We start from the raw sequence: 27,893 nt of genomic DNA, 5'->3' as shown, positions 1-27,893 counted from the left end.
AGACACAGTCCCTGCATTCAGGAAAGTATCATCTAGTTATGGAGACAAAAATTACTCATAACTAACAGCAAAAAGTAAGACAACTCACACAGCAAAATGAACCTCAAGAGGTTGCGACAGAGGTGAAAGTACAAGAGGGCAGAGCAGGCAGTGGTTAGGGCAGCTGAAGTCCTCTTGGAATACTCCATAGCCCTGGGGGATTGTGGGTAGGCCTCTAAGAGCTGCAGCTCTGAACTGACCTAATCAAGGGAAAGGCATTCCAGGTGGGAAGAGTCATGAACAACCATAAAGAGGTGATAATGATCAGGGAACCTGGCGATCAGGAAACCTGGCAAGCTGGAATTCCAGCATTTAATTTCAGAGCAGTAGTTAAGTATTTAAGGCTAGCACTCCAGTACTCTTGCCTGGAAACTCCCATGGACAGAGGCTGCAGTCCGTGGTAGGCTGCAGCCCGTGGGGTCGCTAAGAGTCGGACACGACTGAGCGACTTCCCTTTCATTTTCCACTTTCGTGCATTGGAGAAGGAAATGGCAACCCACTCCAGTGTTCTTGCCTGGAGAATCCCAAGGATGGAGGAGCCTGATGGGCTGCCGTCTATGGAGTCGCACAGAGTTGGACACGACTGAAGTGACTTAGCAGCAGCAGCAGCAAGGCTCATCTTAACCACAGTAGATAATTTCAAGCTGTATTGAAAACTCAGTTTACTGCTTTGAGCCAAATGCTGTTACAACATCTTACAAATTAACTTAGGAATTATGATTTTTAAATGTTCTGAAGATGTCTTATTGCAGCAGCATTATTTCCAAATAAGCAGAAAGACTTCTTTTAAAACAAAGCAAAAAGTAACTACAGTCTACCCTTAGTGTTTACAGGTTCTACACTTATCAGCTCAGTTCAGTCACTCAGTCACTTTGCGACCCCATGGACTGTAGCACGCCAGGCCTCCCTGTCCATCACTAACTCCCAGACTTTACTGAAACTCATGTCCATCGAGTTCGTGATGCCATCCAACCACCTCAACCTCTGTCATCCCCTTCTCCTCCCACCTTCAGTCTTTCCCAGCATCAGGCTCTTTTCAAATGAGTCAGTTCTTAGCATCAGGTAGCCAAAATTTTGGAGTTTTAGCTTCAGCCATCAGTCCTCCCAATGAATGTTCAGGACTGATTTCCTTTAGGATGGACTGATTGGCTCTCCTTGAAGTAAAAGGGACTCTCAAGAGTCTTCTCAACACCACAGTTCAAAAACATCAATTCTTTGGCGCTCAGCTTTCTTTATCTCTCACAAACATTCATGACTACTGGAAAAACCATAGCCTTGAGTAGATGGACCTTTGTTGGCAAAGTAATGTCTCTGCTTTTTAATATGCTGTCTAGGTTGGTCATAACTTTCCTTCCAAGGATAAGCGTCTTTTAATTTCATGGCTGCTGTCACCATCTGCAGTGATTTTGGAGCCCCAAAAAATGAAGTCTGACACTGTTTTCCCTGTTTCCCCATCTATTTCCCCTGAAGTGATGGGACCAGATGCCATGATCTTAGTTTTGTGAATGTTGAACTTTAAGCCAACTTTTTCACTCTCTTCTTTCACTTTCCTCAAGAGGCTTTTTAGTTCCTCTTCACTTTCTGCCATAAGGGTGGTGTCATCTGCATGTCTGAGGTTATTGATATTTCTCACGGCAATCTTGATTTCACCTTGTGCTTCATTCACCCCAGCGTTTCTCATAATGTACTCTGCATATAAGTTAAATAATCAGGGTGACAATATACAGCCTTGATGTACTCCTTTTCCTATTTGGAACCAGTCTGTTGTTCCATGTCCAGTTCTAACTGTTGCTTCCTGACCTGCATACAGGTTTCTTAAGAGGCAGATCACGTGGTCTGGTATTCCCATCTCTTAAAGAATTTTCCACAGTTTGTTGTGATCCACACAGTTAAAGTCTTTGGCATAGTTAATAAAGCAGAAATCGATGTTTTTCTGGAACTCTCTTGCTTTTTTGATGATCCAGTGGATGTTGGCAATTTGATCTTTTGTTCCTCTGCCTTTTTTAAAACCAGCTAGAGCATCTGGAAGTTCATAGTTCACATACTGTTGAAGCCTGGCTTGGAGAATTTTGAGCACTACTTTACTAACGTGTTAAATGAGTGCACCTATACTTTCAACCAAACCTCAGTGGAGAACCCTTGGGTACCAAGGGACTGTACTGCCTATTTTATGGAAGGACTTGAGCATACGCAAATTTTTGGTTTCTATGGGGTTCCTGAAACCAATCTCCAGTGAATATAATAGAATACTGTATTTTGACTTTAAAATAATACAACACTGAACATCTGATTTTTGTCAAGTGGAATAATTGTCTCTTTGTGGAATAATAGCCATAGATACAAACATCCAAGATTGAGCTTAAATAAATGGGTTCAAGAACATTACAGGGTATTAGGAAACATAAGGAATGAGTCAATAGGTTAACATAGAAGAAAAGAGATGTCTGGATTCCCAAAAAGTGAACTAAGGTAGATTAGTGAAAGGATTCTATCTGTATTTAGAAAGCCTCAAACCAGGGACAAATACACACAGGTGAATACTATCTTACTCTAATTAGAAGAGGACTAGAACTGAGCTCTTAAAACTTGACAGTGTGAATCACCTGGGGAATCTTGTTAAGAGGCAGATTTTGATTGAAAAGTTCAGGGTGAACCCCGAGATGGGACAAGGATACTTCATTATCCAGAATAGAAACAGATAAGCAGCATCAGTGTCACCAGGAAGCCTTATGGAAATAAAGATTTCCAGACCCCATACCAGCTTAAGCAATCAGAATCTCAATCCCAATATGATAACCAGATTTCCAAGTGACTCTTAAGCACATTCAAGTTTAAAAAGCACTGAAATCAAAGATGGGCTATTTATTGATAAGTATCAAATTATTCCTATTGGCCTGGAACCTTCTCGATTTTAGCACTGAATGTCTACGCATTGGAAATCCCTGAGCCTCAGACAAATTGGGACAAACTTGTTGGTCACCCTACCTACTTATTTCATAAGTAGTACCAGAGATTTCTCTGCATGCTGCAGTATGTTAAAAGTCATGGCTATCATATACTGCAAGTAGCATATTGTTTCCTATCCTCTGCTAGCTGGATAATCTAGAAGAAATCACTTTCCGTCTCCAATTTTATTTATTTGTCTTGTATATAAACTTAAAATGATACTTAAAACCTAGTTTTAAGGATTGAATTAGTTATAATGTAGCTGAGCATGGTCTGCATACAAAGAGTTTTAAAATCTTAGGTATTAGTGAGAATTCTTATCATGAAATAAGGGACTGATATCTCTGTGTTTTCCAGGCTATAAGCATAACTGATTATGATTATGGAGTCAGGCTTCAAAACAGGATAGGAGGAAAAAAAGAATGAGAAGAAAACAAAAAGGGAGAGAGAAAATATAAAGTGAGTGTGGTGGGAAGGATATGCAGGGTAAAGTACTACTCCAGCAGCAGCTACTAGTCTAGCAAAATTATTTCCACTACAGGCTTGGAGATGTCTCATGCTCTTTCCTTGAAATATTACATATTTCTGTTCTTGAGCTATAGTGGGAGAGTTGAGCAGTTGTGTTGGAGATTGCATGTCTGGCACAGCTGAAAGTATTTATTCTCTGACCTTTCACAGAAAAAGGATCTATAGAATCTTAGCAAGAATTCCAAAAGACCCTACAGGATAGTCAGACTGAGCATAGGCTTGCCTGTACTTCTATTGTAGTACTGTGCTGTGTTAATTGATCTGTCTTCTCCTAGTGAACTGAATGCTTCTCAAGGGCAGGAATCATACCTTCTCCTTCTGTGTCCAGAGCCTAACAAAGAATCTGATTCATAAGATGTGGTCTATAAATGCATGCCGAACTGAACTGAGTTACAAATTAAAGTTTATGTGTATTACACATTTTAGATATAGGGAAGGAGAGTGAACTGCAAAAATAATGTATATTTCTTTTAATAAGTACTATATCCTCTGGTGAAAGCTGACTTCTGTGCTAACAGCAAATTTGCTATTTTTATGTTTCTCAAATCTACCTATCTGGCACACCAATGAAAGGTAATTAAAACTGAGAAGTTCTCTATTTGAAGTGAGAAAGCATTCTTGCATCCTCTTGCAAAATCTAATAAGTCTATGAAGCAAAAGGTTATATGTAAAATAACAGTTTGCTTAATAATTTTAATATTGAAAAATGCCTGTATCCAAAGCTTGAACCGGCTTAGTTAACATGACACATACACTTTCAGGAGCTAATTAGTCAGTGGTACTCTAAGCACTTATCAGGAGCAATTCATAAGACTGACTTCAATATGTATTTATTATTCCATAAACAGATCTTAGCCACAATTAAATTTCTTGCTATTTTGATAAGGTTACCATACTGTTTTAATATCAGGGAATAATATGGCCAGTGGTACTAATTATGGAGGGTATTCTATGAATAACTGATACACTTATTAGTAAGCATTACAAGAGATATGCTTTCTTCAGTAAATTGGAATACACAAAATTTAATACATTTCAAATAAATCTAATAACTGTCAAGGCCAAAACTCCTCACATAAAGCATGCACAGTATAAAAAGACAATTTTACAAATAAATCTTTTGAGAGAAAATTAAAAATATTTATCTTTTAAACACATAATTTTCTCCCTGCTAGCTACTGTCATTAGCCTGCTTTGTAATGTTAATAAAGTAAGCTTAATTTTGGAAAACTTTTATACTGCCAGACCTGTAGATGGGAGAAAAATATATTAAATTTATCTCAAAAAGCTTGATAGAATACAGACTACATGTCTTCTTGGCTATATTATTTTGCTCAATTCAAAGTAAAGAAAATAGGGAATGCATTTCCTAAATGCTGGAAAACTAGTAAGTTTTTCAGCAATTTTGTTTACACTTTTGTTTTAAAATATAATTGAATGTTTTGGCCGCTTACAATGATCATAAAGTTTACAATCTTTAAATTATTATTTATCAGGCATGATGAACTCTATAGATAGATTTTCTTGTAAAAGTTCTATAGGTTGATAAATTGATTTACTTCTAATAGATGATTAGCCTTCATTGCAGCTAGCATAAACAGATACAATTTGACCATAGTACTACAGACAGGATTTTAGCACTGAACTATATATATAAGTAGATTAACATAGCTTTTGCCTGGAGTGGGAAGTGATTCTCAAAAAATTGTTCATTCTAAAACATAGGAAAAAAATCTAGCCAAAAATGAATCTCCCATGTGGTGAGCTGTTGGTTTTCCTCTAGGTTTTTCAGCAGACTTGAATCGAATATGCAGATTCTTCCCAGCATTCATATAAAAACTTGTAGGCTGAAAATGTTTAATAGTTATGTTGACTGGAATACGAAGTCAAAATGTATCACAGTTTGGTTTAAGATGCTGTTGCATTGCACCTCTCTTTCTTTGCATTGATCGCTGAGGAAGGCTTTCTTATCTCTCATTGCCATTCTTTGAAACTCTGTATTCAAACGGGAATGTCTTTTCCTCCTTTGCTTTTTGCTTCTCTTCTTTGCAGAGCTATTTGTAAGGCTTCCTCAGACAGCCATTTTGCTTTTTTGCATTTCTTTTCCATGGGGATGGTCTTGATCCCTGTCTCCTGTACAATGTCATGAACCTCCATCCATAGTTCATCAGGTACTCTGTCCATCAGATCTAGTCAAGGACAAAAATGGTATGGACCTAACAGAAGTGGAAGATATTAAGAACAGGTGGCAGGAATACACAGAAGAACTGTACAAAACAGATCTTACAACCCAGATAATCACAATGGTGTGATCACTGACCTAGAGCCAGAGATCCTGGAATGTGAAGTCAAGTGGGCCTTAGAAAGCAACACTACGAACAAAGCTAGTGGAGGTGATGGAATTCCAGTTGAGCTATTCCAAATCCTGAAAGATGATGCTGTGAAAGTGCCGCACTCAGTATGCCAGCAAATTTGGAAAACTCAGCAGTGGCCACAGGACTGGAAAAGGTCAGTTTTCATTCCAATCCCAAAGAAAGGCAATGCCAAAGAATGCTCAAACTACTGCACAATTGCACTTATCTCACATGCTAGTAAAGTAATGCTCAAAATTCTCCAAGCCAGGCTTCAGCAATATGTGAACCGTGAACTTCCAGAGGTTCAAGCTGGTTTTAGAAAAGGCAGAGGAACCAGAGATCAAATTGCCAACATCTGCTGGATCATCAAAAAAGCAAGAGAGTTCCAACAAAACATCTATTTCTGCTTTATTGACTATGCCAAAGCCTTTGACTGTGTTGATCACAATAAACTGTGGAAAATACGGAAAGAGATGGGAATATCAGACCAGCTGACCTGCCTCTTGAGAAATCTGTATGCAGGTCAGGAAGCAACAGTTAGAACTGGACATGGAACAACAGACTGGTTCCAAATAGGAAAAGGAGTACATCAAGGCTGTATATGTCACCCTGCTTATTTAACTAATATGTAGAGTACATCATGAGAAACGCTGGGTTGGAAAAAGCACAAGCTAGAATCAAGATTACCGTGAGAAATATCAATAACCTCAGACATGCAGATGACACCACCCTTATGGCAGAAAGTGAAGAGGAACTAAAAAGCCTCTTGATGAAAGTGAAAGAGGAGAGTGAAAAAATTGGCTTAAAGTTCAACATTCAGAAAACTAAGATCATGGCATCTGGTCCCATCACTTCATGGGAAATAGATGGGGAAACAGTGGAAACAGTGTCAGACTTTATTTTGGGGGGGCTCCAAAATCACTGTATAAGGTGATTGCAGTCATGAAATTAAAAGACACTTATCCTTGGGAGGAAAGTTATGACCAACCTAGATAGCATATTAAAAAGCAGAAATATTACTTTGCCAACAAAGGTCCGTCTAGTCAAGGCTATGGTTTTTCCAGTGGTTATGTATGGATGTGAGAGTTGGCCTGTGAAGAAAGCTGAGCGCCAAAGAATTGATGCTTTTGAACTGTGGTGCTGGAGAATACTCTTGAGAGTCCCTTGAACTGCAACCAGTCCATCCTAAAGGAGACCAGTCCTGGGTGTTCATTGGAAGGATATGCTGAGGCTGAAACTCCAATACTTTGGCCACTTCATGCGAAGAGTTGACTCACTGGAAAAAACTCTGATGCTTGGAGGGATTGGGGGCAGGAGGAGAAGGGGACGACAGAGGATGAGATGGCTAGATGGCATGACCAACTCAATGCACATAAGTTTGGGTGAATTCCAGGAATTGGTGATGGACAGGGAGGCCTGGCGTGCTGCAATTCATGGGGTCGCAAAGAGTTGGAGAGGACTGAGCGACTGAACTGAACTGACTTGCACCAAAATTCAGTGATAGAGGGTAACTTGATTACAAATCAGGAAATCTAAATACAGTTCCAAGATTTGCTCTCGGCAAGCCTAACTCACAAACCTACCATGAGAATTGCAGGTCTTTGAGTTTCCTCAGGTGTAAAATGGGGTATTTTGCTTAAAAGATAAATAACAGCTAGCAAATCATGTCTGCAATTTGAATCCTACTACATACATGACTTGTGTGTGTTTGGTGGGATAGAGATATGTTTTCCAATAAATATGCCCCAGTATTTGGCTGCCTCCACTTCCTTATCTGTAAAATGGGATAATAATAAAGCTCCATGTTGATGGTTGTCTGTGTCATGCATAAAGATAATGCCTGACATATATTTGCTAAGTCTGCTAAGTCGCTTCAGTTGTGTCTAACTCTGTGCGACCCCATAGACAGCAGCCCACCAGGCTCCTCCATCCCTGGGATTCTCCAGGCAAGAACACTGGAGTGGGTTGCCAATTCCTTCTCCAATGCATGAAAGTGAAAAATGAAAGTGAAGTCATGCAGTTGTGTCCGACTTTTCACGACCCCATGGACTGCAGCCCACCAAGCTCCTCCGTCCGTGGGATTTTCCAGGCAAGAGTACTGGAGTGGAGTACCATATAGTTAGTGCTACATAAATGCTTGCTATTATTATTATTATTATAGAAAATAAATCAAGTAATTTTCAATACCAGATGCCTGTTTTCTTTTGAAGTCAATTAGAAATAAGAATAAAGGGAGTTTTCAGATAATACTAACTATACTGACTAGAATTCTAATGATGCCAGGTTACCAAACATGAAAATAGCCTTAATCCAAGGGAACATGATTAAACACACTAGTTATCTTCAATTTTTTGTTGTTGTTGTTATACCTCTTCTATTGTTTCTCTCCTTTGATTTTTAGTTAAATCTCCCTCTCTGTTGTTTCTTACCCTTTTCTCAATTTAGCATTTTCTCTTGTTGCTATTTTTATATTCATTTACCCTTTTCTTTAAGCATTAATAGTTTTTACCTGTCTGCCATTATTGCAGATAATTACTTGGAGATACAAATGAAAACCAACAAACAAAACTGGGAGCTCTCAATTATCAAGGCTCTATTAGTTTTCAGTGAGGTAGGCATACAACCCAAGAGGAGGGAGCAGAGGTAGGCAACTCTGGAAGCATTCAGTATACTGCAACCTTAATTCAGTGTGTTTTAAAAGAAGACAGGGACTATAGATAAATCAATCTACTTGATTAATGAAAGTAGTCAACAGAACTTGTTGTTGTTGTTTAGTTACTAAGTCGAGTCCGATTCTTTGGGACCCCATTTACTGCATGCAGCATGCCAGGCTCCTCTGTCCTTCACTATATCCTAGAGTTTGCTCAAATTCATGTCTGAGTCTGTGATGCTATTTAACCAACAGAACTTATACTGGTTGTGTAAAACCATAATATACATCTGATTTTCTTAAAATTCAGTATTCTTAAATTAAAAAAAAATTGATGTATACTCTAGTGAGATGAGCAACTGAAACTTCAGTGCCCTGCCTTCCTTTCTTATTCTCCTGACCCTCCTTGTTCCAAGACACATAGTCAATTGGAAATGTCTCTACTTGAATGTTTTGTTTTTTTTTTTTACATGTTACTATTAATCATATAATACTGTCTCATGTTTGGATTACTCAACGATCCAGGTAGGGTTTAGTATTAGATTTTGATATAAATCACTATATCTCTGTATTTTCACAAATATTTTAAGTCACATAATATGAGTAATTTAAAAGGCTAATATTTTTAAATTCCAACTGATTTGCAATGTAGCTGAATACAAGATATCCTAGTAGAAAATTCTATCGGAGAAGGCAATGGCACCCCACTCCAGTACTTTTGCCTAGAAAATCCCGTGGACGGAGGAGCCTGGTAGGCTGCAGTCCATGGGGTCGATAGAGTGGGACACGACTGAGCGATTTCACTTTCACTTTTCACTTTCATGCATTAGAGAAGGAAATGGCAACCCACTCCAGTGTTCTTGCCTGGAGAATCCCAGGGACAGGGGAGCCTGGTGGGCTGCCATCTATGGCGTCGCACAGAGTTGGACACGACTGAAGCGACTTAGCAGTAGAAAATTCTATAAGGTGTTTTTATCTCATTTCTTAAGTGTAAGTTTTAAAAAGCTTATGAACATTTCCATTACTCATTACCTGTTGTTTTCTGAGAAGTGTAATCGAAATTAGAAAATTACGTGATGCAAGTATGATGTCTGAAAAACATGCAGTTTATTAACACAGTAGAACCAAAAAGCTAACACAAACAACTTTCCCTAAGCAAATTATATGCTTGTTCACTAGGAAAAAGGTTAACAGACGTTTTCCTCTTTTGAGAGAAAAAAAACTAAATTCTTTAAAATTATAAGCTTGAATTGTATGCCATAATTTTTAATTTTCTTAAACTAATAAAATGAAGACATTTATTTATGGAATCAAGGAGATTATTTCCATTACCACATTGGAGAGAGAAATAATCTGACTGAGATTTTTACTTTTTAACCAATGAGTTTATCGGTGTAAGTCTATCTAAATGATTTACCTGGGTAATACTTAAAAGAAAATTATTCAGTTTCAGGTATCATGTTGTCTTACCACATTTTTTTGCCATTCTTTTTTTAGTTGTTTTTTTTTTGTTTGTTTGTTTGTTTTTCCTTTCCTCCTCTGGCCTTTCTACTTTGTCCCTAAATTGCCAGAATCAGTAAATATTACAGGATGATGTAAACATTGTTTTCTAAACCCTGAAGCATAAATAGGCAAAGAATCACCATTCAGTTAGGTCTCTCCACCTCTGATGGAGTAAGTACAAAAGAAAATTTTAAATAGTACTTAACACTGACAAGTGATAAATATTATGAAGGAACTATAAAAAGAATAGTTGACAGCTTAAGCATATAATAAACATGTCATAAACTATATAAGTTGTGAACAGAATTCTTATAAAAATTATATATTAAAAATAAGATCTGTTTTTAAATAACATTAAAATTTTGACATTTTCTAAACTGAAACTGACTCAGGGTAATGAAATCACAGTCTGGTTATGGAAATTGACATATTGTCATATTGTTTTCTTTTGTATTAACCATATAAAATCTGGAAAATCTCTCTGCAGATGAGATCCTATAATTTTATATCAGCATATCCACATCTTGTGGTTTTTCCCACAAGAAATTTTGGTTAACTAGCCACTATTACCATTCATTTTTTGCTGCACTCTTATATATTCATTTTATCATTTAAATTTTATTATACTAAATTGTGTTAATCCTTGAAAGAATAGAAGAGTTTAATTTGTAAAATAAATAAAATGTACAATGTTAATAAAATTCAGAAATTTAAGTGGCAAACTTAAATATGAGGTAATTACGCCCCCCAAAATTATATATCGTTACCTACTAAAAATAAATAGTTAATTTTAGTTTTTGGTTGTTGTATTTTAAAGTGTTAAGAATGCTTAGAGATATGGAATTCCATGGAGAGATGAATACTGAATGAATTATTGCTTCTGGATTTTATGCCCAGGACATTTTCCCCCTTTTCCTCCAAGGGCCTTCACATAACTCTTCCAGCCTTTAATATATACATGGTTAGAATCAAGTATTCAAAAACACCAAACCAAATATTATTTTCAGTTACAGTGACACCCAGATAAAAGATTTGGGCCACAGACCTGCTATTTTTTTTTTGCAATTTTTTGTGTTACATGTTTTACTGAATAGTGTCCAATATACACACCCCAATTCATGTATACCCAGAGCCTGTGAATGTAACCTTAATGGAAACAGTCTTTACAAGTGTAAAAAAGTTAAGATGAGGTCATACTGGACTGGGCTTCCTGATGGCTCAGTGGTAAAGAATCTGCCTGCCAATGTAGGAGATGTAAAAGACGCAGGTTTGATCCCTGGATTGGGAAGTTACCCTGGAGGAAGGCATGGCAACCCATTCCTATATTCTTGCCTGGAGAATCCCATGGACAAAGGAGCCTGACAGACTACAGTCCATGGTGTCACAACGAGTTAGACAAGACTGAAGTGACTTAGCATGCATGTACGCATACTGGAGTAGGGTGAGTCCATAATCTAAAAGTCTGATGTCCTATAAGATGAAGGAAAGGTAGACACAGAAACAAATATGGAGAACACCATTTGATGATGGAGGTAGAGACTGGAATGATGTGTCCACAACCAAGGAATGCCAATGATTGCCAGCAACACCGAATACTAAAAGAAAGGCATGGACCTGTTCCCTACAATTGTTGAGAATATGGCCCTTCTGACATCTTGATTTCACACATCTAGCCTCCAGAACTTAATAGAATAAACTTCTGTTGTTTTAAGCCACCAAGTTTATGGTGCTTTTTCTGAATAGTCCTGTAAAATTAACACATATTATTTTTTAAATTCCTTATTTATTGCTATCTCTTGATAGCAATGACTGATACATCTTTTTATGCCATTTATATCCTAACACTTATCTACACAGATAAAAGTCCTCAACAGAAATGGAGGTTTCTCCATGAAGGCCGCTTGTGTCACTTCCTTTAAGATGTCTCCCCTGATCTCTGTGACTAGGGCAGTTCCCCCATCTCCATCTCCCATGTCACTTGGGACAATTACAATTTTATATTTGTTTCAGTTTGCCTCAGTCACTTGAAGACAAGCCCCATGAGAACAGACACTTGATTTGCTTCAGCTTGCTCCTGTATCCCCAGCATCTAGAACACTTCTTTACTCATAGTAGGGAGAAAAATGGTAAAGAAATGAATGAACGTTAATATCTTCTCATGTCTCCAATCCTAAGTCCTTGTTTTTCCTTTTGAGTTGCATATTTTTTAAGAATTTCTCTTACTATACTTATTTCCTTTCTACAGCTATTATCCTGCATCATAGGAATTCTTAACAAGAAATGTTAGGGAATATTTACTTGTTTTTTCCCAAAATAAATATGCCTGATTTAATCTCATTTCACCCCAGTAATATTTTCCTAGGAGAAAAGAACACCAATGTATGTGAGGAGTTTTTGTTGTTTTTACATGCCTCTTTTTCTTCCTTTCTGATAGAAGGGACTAGAATAAAACAGAAGACCTGATATTGGACCCTAGATTTTCAACACTTTATTATAAAATACAATAAAGAAGAATAGTCCATTCACTTCCTGAGTGTTCCACTGTTAGTCAACCAAATAAATTACATAGCTTCAAATCAGCAATGATCTTATCACAACTGAGCCCCACTTTTTTCTAGCTTTTATTCCAATGGCATCCAGTCCCATTACTTCATGGCAAAGAGATGGGGAAACAGTGGAAACAGTGGCTGACTTTATTTTGGGGGGCTCCAAAATCACTGCAGATGGTGATTGCAGCCATGAAATTAAAACATGCTTACTCCTTGGAAGGAAAGTTATAACAAACCTAGATAACATATTAAATAACAGAAAATTCAATCTTCAGGTCTGCCTACAAAGAGTTCTAGGTCAAAGTCAACAAGTTTATAGGTGGTTCTCAAAATACTAAATACAGAAATGATAACACCCTACAGCCTAGTTGTCCTTATTAATTTTCTTCATATTTACTGCCATAGCCTCCATAGCCATAGAGTCACAGGTGTATTTTGTTAAGGCTTAAACTAAAGGATCATCAAAAAAGCAGGGTTCCAGAAAAACATCTATTTCTGCTTTATTGACTATACCAAAGTCTTTGACTGTGTGGATCACAATAAATTGTGGAAAATTCTGAAAGAGACGGGAATACCAGACCACCTGACCTGCCTCTTGAGAAATCTGTATGCAGGTCAGGAAGCAACAGTTAGAACTGGACATGGAACAACAGACTGGTTCCAAATAGGAAAAGGAGTACGTCAAGGCTGTATATTGTCACCCTGCTTATTTAACTTATATGTAGAGTACATCATGAGAAATGCTGGGCTGGAAGAAGCACAAGCTGGAATCAAGATTGCCAAGAGAAATATCAATAACCTCAGATATGCAGATGACACCACCCTTATGGCAGAAACTGAAGAAGAACTAAAGAACCTCTTGATGAAAGTGAAAGAGGAGAGTGAAAAAGTTGGCTTAAAGCTCAACATTCAGAAAACTAAGATCATGGCATCCAGTCCCATCACTTCATGCAAATAGATGGGGAAACAGTGGAAACAGTGGCTGACTTTATTTTGGGAGGCTCCAAAATCACTGCAGATGGTGACTGCAGCCATGAAATTAAAAAGTTATCAGAGAAATGCAAATCAAAACCACAATGAGGTACCATTTCACGACAGTCAGAATGGCTGCGATCCAAAACTCTACAAGCAATAAATGCAGGAGAGGATGTGGAGAAAAGGAAACCCTCTTACACTCTTGGTGGGAATGCAAACTAGTACAGCCACTATGGAGAACAGTGTGGAGATTCCTTAAAAAACTGGAAATAGAACTGCCTTATGATCCAGCAATCCCACTGCTGGGCATACACACTGAGGAAACCAGAAGGGAAAGAGACACGTGTACCCCAATGTTCATCGCAGCACTGTTGATAATAGCCAGGACATGGAAGCAACCTAGATGTCCATCAGCAGATGAATGGATAAGAAAGCTGTGGTACCTATACACAATGGAGTATTACTCAGCCATTAAAAAGAATACATTTGAATCAGTTCTAATGAGGTGGATGAAACTGGAGCCTATTATACAGAGTGAAGTAAGCCAGAAGGAAAAACATAAATATAATATACTAACGCATATATATGGAATTTAGAAAGATGGTAACAATAACCCGGTGTACGAGACAGCAAAAGAGACACTGATGTATAGAACAGTCTTATGGACTCTGTGGGAGAGGGAGAGGGTGGGAAGATTTGGGAGAATGGCATTGAAACATGTAAAATATCATGTAAGAAACGAGTCACCAGTCCAGGTTCTATGCACGATACTGGATGCTTGGGGCTAGTGCACTGGGACGACCCAGAGGGATGGTATGGGGAGGGAGGAGGGAGGAGGGTTCAGGATGGGGAACACATGTATACCTGTGGTGGATTCATTTTGATATTTGGCAAAACTAATACAATTATGTAAAGTTTAAAAATAAAATAAAATTAGCAAAAATAAAAAATAAAAGACGCTTATCCTTGGAAGGAAAGTTATGACCAACCTAGACACATATTAAAAAGCAGAGACATTACTTTGCCAACAAATGTCCGTCTAGTCAAGGCTATGGTTTTTCCAGTGGTCATGTATGGATGTGAGAGTTGGACTATGAAGAAAGCTGAGCGCTGACGAATTGATGCTTTTGAACTGTGGTGTTGGAGAAGATGCTTGAGAGTCCCTTGGACTGCAAGGAGATCCAACCAGTCCATCCTAAAGGAGACCCATCCTGGGTGTTCATTGGAAGGACTGATGTTGAAGCTGAGACTCCAATACTTTGGCCACCTGATGCGAAGAGCTGACTCATTGGAAAAGACCCTGATGCTGGGAAAGATTGAGGGCAAGAGAAGAAGGGGATGACAGAGGATGAGATGGCTGGATGGCATCACTGACTCAATGGACATGAGTTTGGATGGACTCTGGGAGTTGGTGATAGACAGGGAGGTCTGGCGTGCTGCGGTTCATGGAGTTGCAAAGAGTCAGACACGACTGAGCAACTGAACTGAACTGAACTGAGTACCAAAATTAACTCTTCTAACAGATCATTCTAAGAAACTATGCCATCCATGTAAGCCATGGTATTGCTTAGTAAAATAAAATAGTACTGTATCATTTATTTTATATTTTAAATTTATTCGGATCACTTTTAATATGACCTTTTCAATGACTATGAGGTTTTTCAATAAGTCTTATCTACTGCCTGGGAAAATCTTACAGAAAAATAAGGCTAGAAGCACTGCATTCACACAGACATTGCCTTTCCTGGAGGTTTTATTTAGTCACGTGCAAACATGCACAGTAATCTTACACATGGCACTTGATTTGAATGCTAATGTTTCCAAACACAATACTGACTCATAGTAAAAATCGTTATGTGTCTATTCTCTCAAGTGAACAATAAAGCTTGTGCTCCAGTTTCAAATCATCTTATTCTCAAGGACAGACTTTATCACTTCTATCTCCAATCAGAAGCATATTTTAATTGCTTATTCTTTTCTGGCTTCTTTCTCCTTCATCTGTCCTCCAGCTTTTTGTTTTTTGTATATAGGGTGATGAGTTTCAGGGTAGAAGAGAGGACATATCTGATGGTACTGAAAGGCAGCTAATATTCTTATACAAATTTTAAATAAAACATATGCTAAATGAAGAAAATTATAAATGACTCTAAAGAATATACTTCCATAAATATAAGTAAAACTTCCATTTTATTTCCTCCCACATCTTAGAGCATTTCAGAGTCCACATATGGATGCCAAGAATGTGGCCAAATACCTGTCAATCAGGTAATATTTTCACAATTTTTAGGTCTTAACCTGATTATATTTGTAGAAACTCTATTTTCAATCAGGTATTACCTGGGTTATTAGTAATTTTACTTATTTTATTAAACTTCAATTTTAATTTTAAATGTTCATTTTAAAAAGGACTTTTCTATCATGGAAATAACCAATGATAATAAATTTTCAATGAATTTTAAATCTCCACTCGAATATAAGCTCCATGAAGGTGAGGATTTTGTCTTTTATTCACTGTTCTACCTCAAGTACTTACAGTAGCACCTATACATACTTATTACTCAGAAAAAAAAATGTATTGAGTGAGCAAAGAATAAATATGCTGAAAGGTTAGTTGAAACTATCAATAACTTTTGGGCTTTCCTGTTCCACAAAGATAATTCTCTAAATATCATGGGTTTTTATTTCCATAAATTCTTATTCATCTCAAGGGCAAAGGAAGTTCTTATAAAATGTGACAGAATCTGGCATTGGCGTACAGCCTATACATAAATGCTCATATGTTTATTCACTGAAATATGTTAATTTCTGGTAGTGAGCAGGGTTTTATCATGTTATTGTTTTAATGCTATGTTGTCCTGATGTTATTATTGTATAAAGTTCAATAATTCAATTTCCAAGTTGACAAAAGCTCTAAGTCAGTGAGTGCTTTTCTCTTTTGACTGCAAATAGAATCACTGGCAGAAATTTAAATAATACCAATGCCTGAATTCCAAATACCCTGGGCCAATCAAATCAGAATCTACTGGAAATGAGGCTAACCATCCACATTGTTTGTAAAAGCTCCCATGTGATTCAGACTGTGCAGACATTACTGACAGCCACTGATCCAGGACAAAATTGAAAAGCCATTTGTCTATCTAGAATACACCCTCTATCAGTCTTGAGCTTTTAAAATTTGTCTTCATGCAACCCAGCTTTTTCCCTGTTTTATTAAGTTTGAAAATTTCCTCTCAGGTTTCCATATGCACAATTTTAAAAAGCTATCCTCATTTAAAACTATCTTGAAAAAAAGCAATCCTTCACTTTAATCTGTTATAATGTAACTTCTATAAAACCCTCCTAGTAGCTCCCATTTTTTGGAACTAAAATCTTCTGAATTGACTTAGAAAATAATATTTATCTCTTAGGAGGCACAAAGCTTAATTTTCTCCTTCTCTTGGCTCAGGATTGGTAATGGACAGCGTGTAAATTGTACGCTGCATAACATAATGGAGAAAATATATTTCAGACATGACAGTGTGACAGCAGAGTGAGCCCACAGTTGTGCCAACATGATCAGATAAGACAGAAAAATACCCTAGGTTGCCAATAACTTAAGAAACATTAAATCAATAATTTCAATTTAGGACCAAAGTAGGAATGGGTGTCTGATGGAGGTGTTTATCAAAGGGATGGGGGGGCTGCATTCACAGAAATTCAATTCCCCTATATGAACTCCAAGATCCATCATTTGGATAAGGCTCTGTTCTACTCTCATGCAAACTGATTTATCTACATATTACACCATATTTTTTTTTCAACAGGAAATCTGCTTCTATAGTTCCCATAAGGAATTTATGACCATTGTTATTTAAGGACATCAGTTGAATCAGAAAAGAATTATTATGTTAGGACAATGGGGGAAATCTAGACATATAACTAAAACAAAAAAATTAAAACAGAAAATAAAATGTCCTTGCTATCTATGACGGTTACCATTTTCCTTGGTGTCAAGGCATGAAACCCTACTATACCTGATTTTTCTATATCTACATGTAATTAACAACCACATCTTATAAAATATATCTTTCAAAAAAGGTTTTGCCTACCCCAGTTTTACATTCTCCCTTCATCGCCTCTTTGGCGCCTTAGATTTTCAATCTTGAATTTCGGTTAGAGCCTCTGAACTTGTCTTCTTGTTTTCTTTCCTACTATCCTTCTTGCACATTACTGGCAGATTAATATTTTTAAAATCCCACTATCATCATCTTGTCCTGGTAAAAGTTTTCTTACCAACCGACAACATAAAAACAAAAATCTACTATCAGATATTTCTTACGTGATTTTATTCTCAACAAATTTTTCATCACAACCTTTTATTTCTTCTCTTTTCTAATTTGTTAAACATATAAATACTACCTTAAATTGCTTTTTGAGGAACAAAGTGAAATTTTATTTCTGACATCATATAATATAAAATATGAAGCCAGATATATTTGCAATTAAATATTAACTTCACTACCAGCTTATTGGTTGTGTCCCCCAAAATTCACATGTTGTAATCCTAACTCTTTGTACCCCAGAATGTGACTTTACTTGGAAATACGGTAATTGCAGATGTAATGCGTTAAGATGAGTCAGACTGATTTACCGTCCTTATAAAAAGGGGAAGTTTGGACACATACAGACGCAAACACACACACATGGAATGCTGTGTGGAGACTGGAATCATGCCAATGAACTACCAGAAGCTAAAAGAGACAATTCTAGAATAGTTCCTTCCCTAGTGCCTTAAGAGGAAGGATGTCCTGCCTACAGCTTCATTCTGGACTTCTAGCCTCCAAAATTGTGAGGCGATAAATCTGTGCCATGTAAGCCACTTAGTTTGTAGCACTTAACTTCAGCAACCCTAGGAAACCAATACATTGACTGAATCATTATTTCACAGGTTTTAGTTGAATTATTTTCATTAAAAAATGGGGATTGTATTAATAATATCTATATTACATGATTGCTATGAGGACTATGGAAAAGACTCTGATGCTGGGAAAGATTGAGGGCAGGAGAAGGAGGTGACAGAGTATGAGAGGGTTGGATGGCATCATCGAGTCAATAGACATGAGTTTGAGCAAACTCTGGGAGATAGTGAAGGACAGGGAAGCCTGGCATGCTACAGTCCACGGGATTACAAAGAGACCAGACTGAGCGACTGAACAACAAATGAGACACTATTTGTAAAGTAATACCAGATCTGAATATAGGAGTTATTTTTCTCTCCTGTTTCCACTGCTTCTAATTTATGTGAGCTATAGGTACCTGGGAAAGGTAAAGCTTCTCTGGGCATTAGTTGCTTCAACTGTAAAATGGTAAAAAGACTTTACCTGACAGCAGCCTGTGTCAGAGGACCTGCAGTCCCTTCGAGCTCAAAATTCTCTGGCCCATGATCAGAGCTCGTATCCAGGCTGACAGTTTATTCTTCAGATGATGATATAACTTGAACTATGACTGACATTATTGGAGAAGGAAATGGCAACCCACTCCAGTGTTCTTGCCTGGAGAATCTCAGGGACGGCGGAGCCTGGTGGGCTGCTGTCTATGGGGTCACACAGTCAGACACAACTGAGCGACTTAGCAGCAGCAGCAGCATGACTGACATTAGCAGTTTTTGTTCTTCACATTCTGAGAATTAACTTACAGTATGTCAAATGTGGTTTTATAATCTAAAAAAATCCTAATAGTTTTCACTCATGACTATTAATGTTTATGGTAAAAATATTTTTACATTAATTCTATAAGATAAGATTTGCTATTTTTTCTTTTTAAATTAAGAATAAATATTTTATTGTTATATTTATTTTATCATGGTTGGCAAAGATCCTTTAAAGTCTAAATTTCTTCATTAGCGTTGTTGAAATAAAGGACCATTCATGAATGTGTCTGTGTATGCCCATGCATGCTCAGCTGTGTCCATCTGTTTGTGACCTCATGGACTACAGCCTGCCAGGCTCCTCTGTCCAAGGGATTTTCCAGACAAGAATACTGGAGTGGGTTGTCATATCTTTTTGCAGGGGATCTTCAGAACCCAGGGATTGAAACTGTGTCTCTTGTGGGTCCTGCATTGGCAGGCAGATTTTTACCATTGAGCCACCTGGGAAGCCTTGAATGTTAGAGCATTAGTTTTAATACTCTAACAATGAACGGTCAATCGCTACAGCAGTCATGAGCAGTACATTAATTTTGCAAAATTTTAATCAAATGATCAAGTGTTTGGTCTGAAAGAATGAAGGAAGTTATTCATTTCCACTGGAAGGAGTGCTAACTCCTGTAGTTGAAGATGGATGGAGTCATCTTCATTTTCTTAAAAACCTAACTTTATGGTCCATGTGTTCCTATAGTGCAGAATTTGTCCCATGAAACAATAAATGCCCCCTACTGATGCTGGGAAAGATTGAGGGCAAGAGGAGAAGGGGGTGACAGAGCATGAGATGGTAAGACAGCATCACTGACTCATGGACATGAGTTTAAGTAAGTTCAGGGAGATAGTGAAGAGCAGGGAAGCCTAGCATGCTGCAGTACATGGGGTCACAGAGTCGGACATGACTTAGGGACTAAACAACAACACTGATCTTTGTTCACTGCCACTCAAAAATTTAGAATTTAATATCCATTTAATTAGGAATTAATTTGCTAACCAATATTTATGAAGTTATAATTCCAAGCCATTTTGAAACACTGTAAAAGGAGCAGTTTTAGGAATTAATCACCAATTAGAAAATATCCCTAGCTCAGTAAACTTTAGAGAACTGTATATAATGTTCAAACGTTAAAGTTCATATTAATTAAGTTATGCTTCCCAGTGTTAGCAAGTAACTACTACCTCAATTTGAGTGCAGAATTACTCATTTTCTAACTAAGGGCTAAATTCTACCATTTAACAGTAGAGATAACATGCAGAAAACATACGTACTACTAGAAATAAATGAAAACACTGTAGCTTCATTAAGTTTATAGTGATGAAGAAATAAAAATACAATAATTATTATCAGATAAACATGAGATTATTTATATATCATATATACATATACATAGAGACACATGTACAGTGAACAGGTGGTTCTAGGTATTTTCTAATAGAATTTCTTATAGAAATTCTAATATTTCTAACCATAAATCATAAAAATATACATATACATAGAAAGGTATAGCTTTTATTACTTTTTATGTAATGCATACATGTATGCTCAGTTATGTCCAACTCTTTGTGACTCCACGGACTGCAGTACACCAGAGTTTCCTGTCCTTCACTATCTCCCAGAGATTGCTCAAACTCATGTCCATTGAGTCGATGATGCCATCCAACCCTCATCCTCTGTCATCCCCTTTACTTCTTATCCTCAATCTTTCTCAGCATTAGAGTCTTTTCCAATGAGTCAGTTTTTTGCATCAGGTAGCCAAAGTATTGGAGCTTCAACTTCAGCACCAGTCCTTCCAATGAATATTCAGGACTGATTTCTTTTAGGATGGACTGATTGGATCTCCTTGCAGTCCAAGGGACTCTCAAGAGTCTTCTCCAACACCACAGTTCAAAAGCAACTATTCTTTAGTGCTCAGCCTTCTTTACTGTCCAACTCTCACATCCATACATGACTACTGAAAAAACCATAGCTTTAACTAGAGAGACCTTTGTTGGCAAAGTGATGTCTCTGCTTTTTAATATACTGCCTAGGTTTGTCATAGCTATTCTTCCAAGGAGCAAGTGTCTTTTAATTCTGTGGCTGCAGTCATTATCCACAGTGATTTGGAGCCCAAGAAAATGAAATTTGACATTGTTTCTATATTTTCACCATCTATTTGCCATGAAGTGATAGGACCTGATGCCATGATCTTCATTTTTTTGAATGTTGAGCCACCTTTTTCACTGTCCTCTTTCACCTTCATCAAGAGGCTCTTTGGTTCTCCTTCACTTTCTGCCATAAGGGTGGTGTTATTTGCATATCTGAGGTTATTGATATTTCTCCTGGCAATCTTGATTCCAGCTTGTTCTTTATCCAGCCTGGCATTTCATATGATATATTCAGCATATAAGTTTAATAAGCAGGGTGACAATATGCAGCCTTGATGCACTCCTTTCCCAGTTTTGAATAAGTCCATTGTTCCATGTCTGTTTCTAACTGTTGCTTCTTCACCTGTATACAGGTTTCTCAGGAGGCAGGTAATGTGGTCTGGTATTCCCATCTCATTAAGAATATTCAACCGATTTTTGTGATCCACACAGTCAAAGGCTTTAGCATAGTCAAAGAAGCAGAAATTGATTTTTTTTTAATTCCCCTGCTTTTTATACAATCCAGTGTATGTTGACAATTTGACCTCTGTTTCCACTGCCTTTTCTAAATCCAGTTTGTACATCTGAAAGTTCTTGGTTCATGAACTGCTAAAGGATTGAAGGATTTTGAGCATAACATTGCTGGCATGTGAAATGAATACAATTATACAGTAATGGGAACATCGCCCTTCTTTTGGATTGGTAGTGAAACTGGTTTTTTCCAGTCCTGGGGCCACTGCTGAGTTTTCCAAATTTGCTGGCATAAGAGTACAGCACTTTAACAGCATCATCTTTTAGGACTTGAAATAGTTCAGCTGGAATTTCATCACCTCCACTAGCTTTGTTCTTAGTAATGCTTCCTAAGGCCCATTTAACTTCACACTCCAGGATGTCTGGCTCTAGGTGAATGACCATACTATTGTAGTTATTTGGGCCATTAAGAGCTTTTTTGTACAGTTCTTCTGTGTATTTATTGCCACCTTTTCTTAGTCTTGTCTGTTTTTGTTTGGTCCTAGCTGTTTTTGTCCTTTATTGTACCTATCTCTGCAAAAGATGTTCCCTTGGTATCTCCAGCTTTATTAAAGAAGTCTCTAGTGTTTCCCATTCTATTGTTTTCCTGTATTTCTTTGCATTGTTCACTTAAGAAGGCTTTCTTATCTCTCCTTGCTATTCTCTGGAACTCTGCATTCAGTTGGGAATATCTTTCCCTTTCTCCTGCTTTCGCTTCTCTTCCTCTCTCAGTTATTTGTAAGGCCTCCTCAGACAACCCCTTTGCCTTATTGCATTTCTTTTTCTTGGGAATGGTTGGTCACCACCTCTTGTACAGTGTTACAAACCTCTGTCCATAGTTCTTCAGGCATTCTGTCTACCAGATCTAGTCCCTTGAATCTATTCACAGTAAAATCATAAGGGATTTGATTTAGGTCATAGCTGAAGGGCCTAGTGATCTTCCCTGCTTTCTTCACTTTAAGCATGAATTTTACAATAAGGAGTTCATGATCTGAGCCACAGTCACCTCCAGGACTTGTTTTTGCTGACTGTAGAGAGCTTCTCCATTTTCAGCTGCAAAGAATATAATCAATCTGATTTCAGTACTGACCATCTGGTGATGTCCATGTGTAGAGTAGTCGCTTGTCTTCATATAAAATAGATAACTAATGAGAACCTACTGTATAACACAGGAAACTTAACTAGGTGCTGTGTGGTGACCTAAATGGGAAGGAAATTTAATAAAGATGGGTATATGGAGAAGGCAATGGCAACCCACTCCAGAACTCTTGCCTGGAAAATCCCATGGATGGAGGAGCCTGGTAGGCTGCAGTCCCTGGGGTCACTAAGAGTCGGACACGACTGAGCGACTTCACTTTCACTTTTCACTTTCATGCACTGGAGGAGGAAATGGCAACCCACTCCAGTGTTCTTGCCTGGAGAATCCCAGGGACGGCGGGCCCTGGTGGGCTGCTGTCTATGGGATCGCACAGAGTCAGACACGACTGAAGCGACTTAGCAGCAGCAGCATATGTATACCTATAGCTGATTCGCTTTGCTGTACAGCAGAAACTAACACAACATTGTAAAGCAACTATACTCCAATAAAAGTTAAAAAAAAAAAAGAATTTAGGTGGGAGTCTGGTACAGGAAGAGAGCCATCACCAGAGATAACTATGATGACTATGAGCTAGGGGTGGTAAAAGAGTAAACTCAGCAGAGTCTGTTTGTTCAAAGTCCACTGTGTCCTATTTTCTCTGCATGACATGGCAAACACTTCTTTACCAAACATTTGCTTTTCCCACCTCCTGTGAATTGTCTTTCTTCCTTTCCAAGTCCAAGATGATACCCCTTCTTAGATCAGTATAGCAATAAGCCTCAATTGCCTGAATGTCAGGGAGCATCTCATTGTCTTTGTGGGGCTCCTGTATGTACACAATTAAATTTTTCTTCTGTTAATCTGTCTTACATCAGTTTAATTAATAGAACAGCCAAAGGAACCTAGAAGGGTAGAGGAAAATTCTTTCGTTTCTGGCAATTCAAAGATGGCCAATTCAACTGAAAGAATGATTCGTATTCATCAACATCTGTGAATCACTTCTAAAAATGATTAGCTCATCATATTATTTCCATCACATAGCTTTATATTCTTCTGAATCTATGATTCTGTTCAAGTGAAATGTGACCATTACCTAACATGACTTTTAATCCTCATCAGATTACTTACCATTCTCAGTTTGAGTCTAAATATCAACAATGTCCTTGCTATGTTTTTTGGTATTTTTCCCTGATATTCCAAGTTCAAAGTGCTCAAGTGTCATGACACATCTGTATGGAAGTATGATCTTATGAACTGTGTATTGGGCAAACTGGAATTCTCAAAACACTTTTTAATTCTAAAATGCAAATGATCTGAGAAAGCAGTTCAGTATATACCTTCGGGAAGTTTGTACAATCTCACCAAATGGTTGAGTTAAAGTAAACCACATCTCCAAATACTTCCCAAACGTTGATGACTAAAAGTACATTCAGTTCAGTTCAGTCACTCAGTCATGTCCAACTCTTTGCAGCACCATGAACTTCAGCATGCCAAGCCTGCCTCTCCATCACCAACTCCCAGAGTTTATCCAAATTCATGTCCATTGAGTCAGTGATGCCATCTAACCATCTCATCCTCTGTCGTCCCCTTCTCTTCCTATTTTTCAATTTCCCAACATCAGGGTCTTTTCAAATGAGTGAGCTCTTTGCATTGGGTGGCCAAAATATTGGAGTTTCAGCTTCAACATCACTCCTTCTAATTAACACCCAGGTCTGATTTCCTTTAGGATGGACTGTTTGGACCTCCTTGCAGTCCAAGGGACTCTCAGGAGACTTCTCAAACACCGCAGTTCAAAAGCATCAGTTCTTTGGTGCTCAGTTTTCTTTACAGTCCAACTCTCACATCTATACATGACCACTGGACAAACCATACCCTTGTCTAGATGGACCTTTGTTGACAAAGTAATGTCTCTACTTTTTAATATGCTGTCTAGGTTGGTCATAACTTTCCTTCCAAGGAATAAGTGCCTGTTAATTTCATGGCTGCAATCACCATCTGCAGTGATTTTGGAGCCCAAAAAAAGTCTGTCACTGTTTCCACTGTTTCCCCATGTATTTCACATGAAGTGATGGGACCAGATGCCATGATCTTAGTTTTCTGAATGTTGAGCTTTAAGCCAACTTTTTCATTCTCTTCTTACACTTTCATCAAGAGGCTCTTTAGATCCTCTTCACTTTCTGCCATAAGGGTGGTGTCATCTGCATATCTGAGGTTATTGATATTTCTCCCGGCAATCTTGATTCCACCTTGTGCTTCCTCCAGCCCAGCATTTCTCATGATGTACTCTGCATGTAAGTTAAATAAACAGGGTGACAATATACACCCTTGATATACTCCTTTTCCTATTTGGAACCAGTCTGTTGTTCCATGTCCAGTTCTAACTGTTGCTTCCTGACCTGCATATGAGTTTCTCAAGAGGCAGGTCCGGTGGTCTGGTATTCCCATCTCTTTCAGAATTTTCCACACTTTATTGTGATCCACACAGTCAAAGGCTTTGGCATAGGCAATAAAGCAGATATAGATCTTTTTCTGGAACTCTTGCTTTTTTGATAATCCAACGAATGTTGGCTTTTTGATCTCTGGTTTCTCTGCCTTTTCTAATAACAGCTCGAACCTCTGGAAGTTCACGGTTCATGTATTGCTGAAGCCTGGCTCGGAGAATTTTGAGCATTACTTTACTAGCGTGTGAGATGAGTGCAGTTGTGCAGTAGTTTGAGCATTCTTTGGCATTGCCTTTCTTTGGGATTGGAATGAAAACTGACCTTTTCCACTCCTGTGGCCATTGCTGAGTTTTCCAAATTTACCAACATACTGAGTGCAGCACTTTCACAGCATCATCTTTCAGGATTTGAAAGAACTCAACTGGAATTCCATCACCTCCACTAGCTTTGTTCATAGTGATACTTCCTAAGGCCCACTGACTTCACATTCCAGGATGTCTGGCTTTAGGTGAGTGATCACACCATCGTGATTATCTGGGTTGTGAGGATCTTTTTTGTATGGTTCTTCTGTGTATTCTTGCCACCTTTTCTTAATATCTTCTGCTTCTGTTAGGTTCATACCATTTCTGTCCTTCATTGAGCCCATCTTTGCATGAAATATTCTCTTGGTATCTCTAATTTTCTTGAAGAGATATCTAGTCTTTCCTAGTCTATTGTTTTTCCTCTATTTCTTCACATTGATCACTGAGGAAGGCTTTCTTATCTCTCCTTGCTATTCTTTGGAATTCTGCATTCAAATGGGTATATCTTTCCTTTTCTCCTTTGTTTTTTGCTTCTCTTCTTTTCATAGCTATTTGTAAGGCCTTGTCAGACAGCCATTTTGCTTTTTTTGCATTTATTTTCTTTGGGGATGGTCTTGATCCCTTTCTCCTGTACAATGTCATGAACCTCCATCCATAGTTCATCAGACACTCTATCAGATCTAGTCTATCAGATCTATCTATCAGATCTAGTCCCTTAAATCTATTTCTCACTTCCACTGTATAATCATAAGGTATTTGATTTAGTTCATACCTGAATGGTCTAGTGGTTTTCCCTACACTCTTCAATTTAAGTCTGAATTTGGCAATAAGAAGTTTATGATCTGAGCCACAGTCAGCTCCCAGTCTTGTTTTTACTGACTGTATAGAGCTTCTCCATCTTTGGTTGAATAAAATCAATATAATCAATCTGATTTCGGTGTTGACCATCCTGTGATGTCCACGTGTAGAGTCTTCTCTTATGTTGTTGGAAGAGGGTGTTTGCTATGACCAATGCATTCTCTTGGCAAAACTCTATTAGCCTTTGCCCTGCTTCATTCTGTACTCCAAGGCCAAATTTGTCTGTCACTCCAGGTGTTTCTTGACGTCCTACTTTAGCATTCCAGTCCCCTATAATGAAAAGGACATCTTTTTTGGATTTTAATTTTAAAAGGTCTTGTACGTCTTCATAGAACCATTCATCTTCAGCTTCTTCAGCATTACTGGTCTGGGAATAGACTTGGATTACCATGATATTGACTGGTTTGCCTTGGAAATGAACAGAGATCATTCTGTCATTTTTGAGATTGCATCCAAGTACTGCATTTCAGACTCTTTTGTTGATTATGATGGCTACTCCATTTCTTCTAAGGGATTCCTGCCCACAGTAGTAGATATAATGGTCATCTGAGTTAAATTCACCCATTCCAGTCCACCTTAGTTCGCTGATTCTGAGAATGTCAACGTTCACTCTTGCCATCTCCTGTTTGACTACTTCCAATTTGCCTTGATTCATGGTCCTAACATTCCAGGTTCCTATGCAATATTGCTCTTTACAGCATTGGACCTTGTTTCTTTCACCAGTCATATCCACAACTAGGTGTTTTTTTGCTTTGGCTCCATCTCTTCATTCTTTCTGGAGTTATTTCTCTACTGATCTCCAGTAGCATATTGGGCACCTACTGACCTGGGCAGTTCATCTTTCAGTGTCCTGTCTTTTTGCCTTTTCATACTGTTCATGGGGTTCTCAAGGCAAGAATACTGAAGTGATTTGCCATTCCCTTCTCCAGTGGACCACATTCTGACCTCTCAACCATGACCTGTCCGTCTTGCGTGGCCCCACACAGCATGGCAGGAGCAGCAGCTGTGTGATGACGCAGGAGCGGCCGAGAGGAGCTACCCCACTTCCAAGGTCAGGGGCAGCAGCCAAGAGGAGCTACCCCATGTCCAAGGTAAGGAGTAGTGGCTGTGCTTTGCTGGAGCAGCCGTGCAGAGATACCCCAGGTACAAGGTATGAAAAACCCAAGTAAGAAGGTAGGTGCTGAGAGAGGGCATCATAGGGCAGACAGACTGAAACCACAATCACAGATAACTAGCCAATCTGATCACACGGACCACAGCTTGTCTAACTCAATGAAACTCAGAAGTACATTCAGAAAGACTTATGTTTGGTTACATTACATCTTATGAACTCTGTAAAGGAACAATATATGAAATCTG

General features: G+C 38.1%; 1 protein-coding gene across 10 annotated transcripts in view; it reads right to left on the bottom strand.

Annotated features, from left to right (window-relative positions):
- The window catches only part of NAALADL2 (N-acetylated alpha-linked acidic dipeptidase like 2), a 1,274,580-nt gene that overhangs the window by 970,137 nt on the left and 276,550 nt on the right, over positions 1 to 27,893 (bottom strand). Inside the window, exon 1 of one of the 10 annotated variants that reach the window (XM_086394808.1) lies at positions 89 to 360. The exons of the other annotated variants lie outside the window; for them this stretch is intronic. Within the exon in view, the coding sequence (XP_086250934.1) occupies positions 89 to 188 (100 nt within the window). The 5' untranslated portion in view covers positions 189 to 360. Of the gene's footprint in view, positions 1 to 88; positions 361 to 27,893 lie in introns of those variants that run through there. 10 annotated transcript variants of the gene reach the window in all.

Source organism: Bos grunniens, chromosome 1, assembly GCF_055505025.1.
Source record: "Bos grunniens cultivar Pamir isolate PY7600 chromosome 1, Bosgru_T2T1.0, whole genome shotgun sequence".
NCBI classification, from domain to species: domain Eukaryota; kingdom Metazoa; phylum Chordata; class Mammalia; order Artiodactyla; family Bovidae; genus Bos; species Bos grunniens.
Note: the sequence above shows the minus strand (reverse complement) of the source record. Positions and strands in the feature narration are given on the sequence as shown.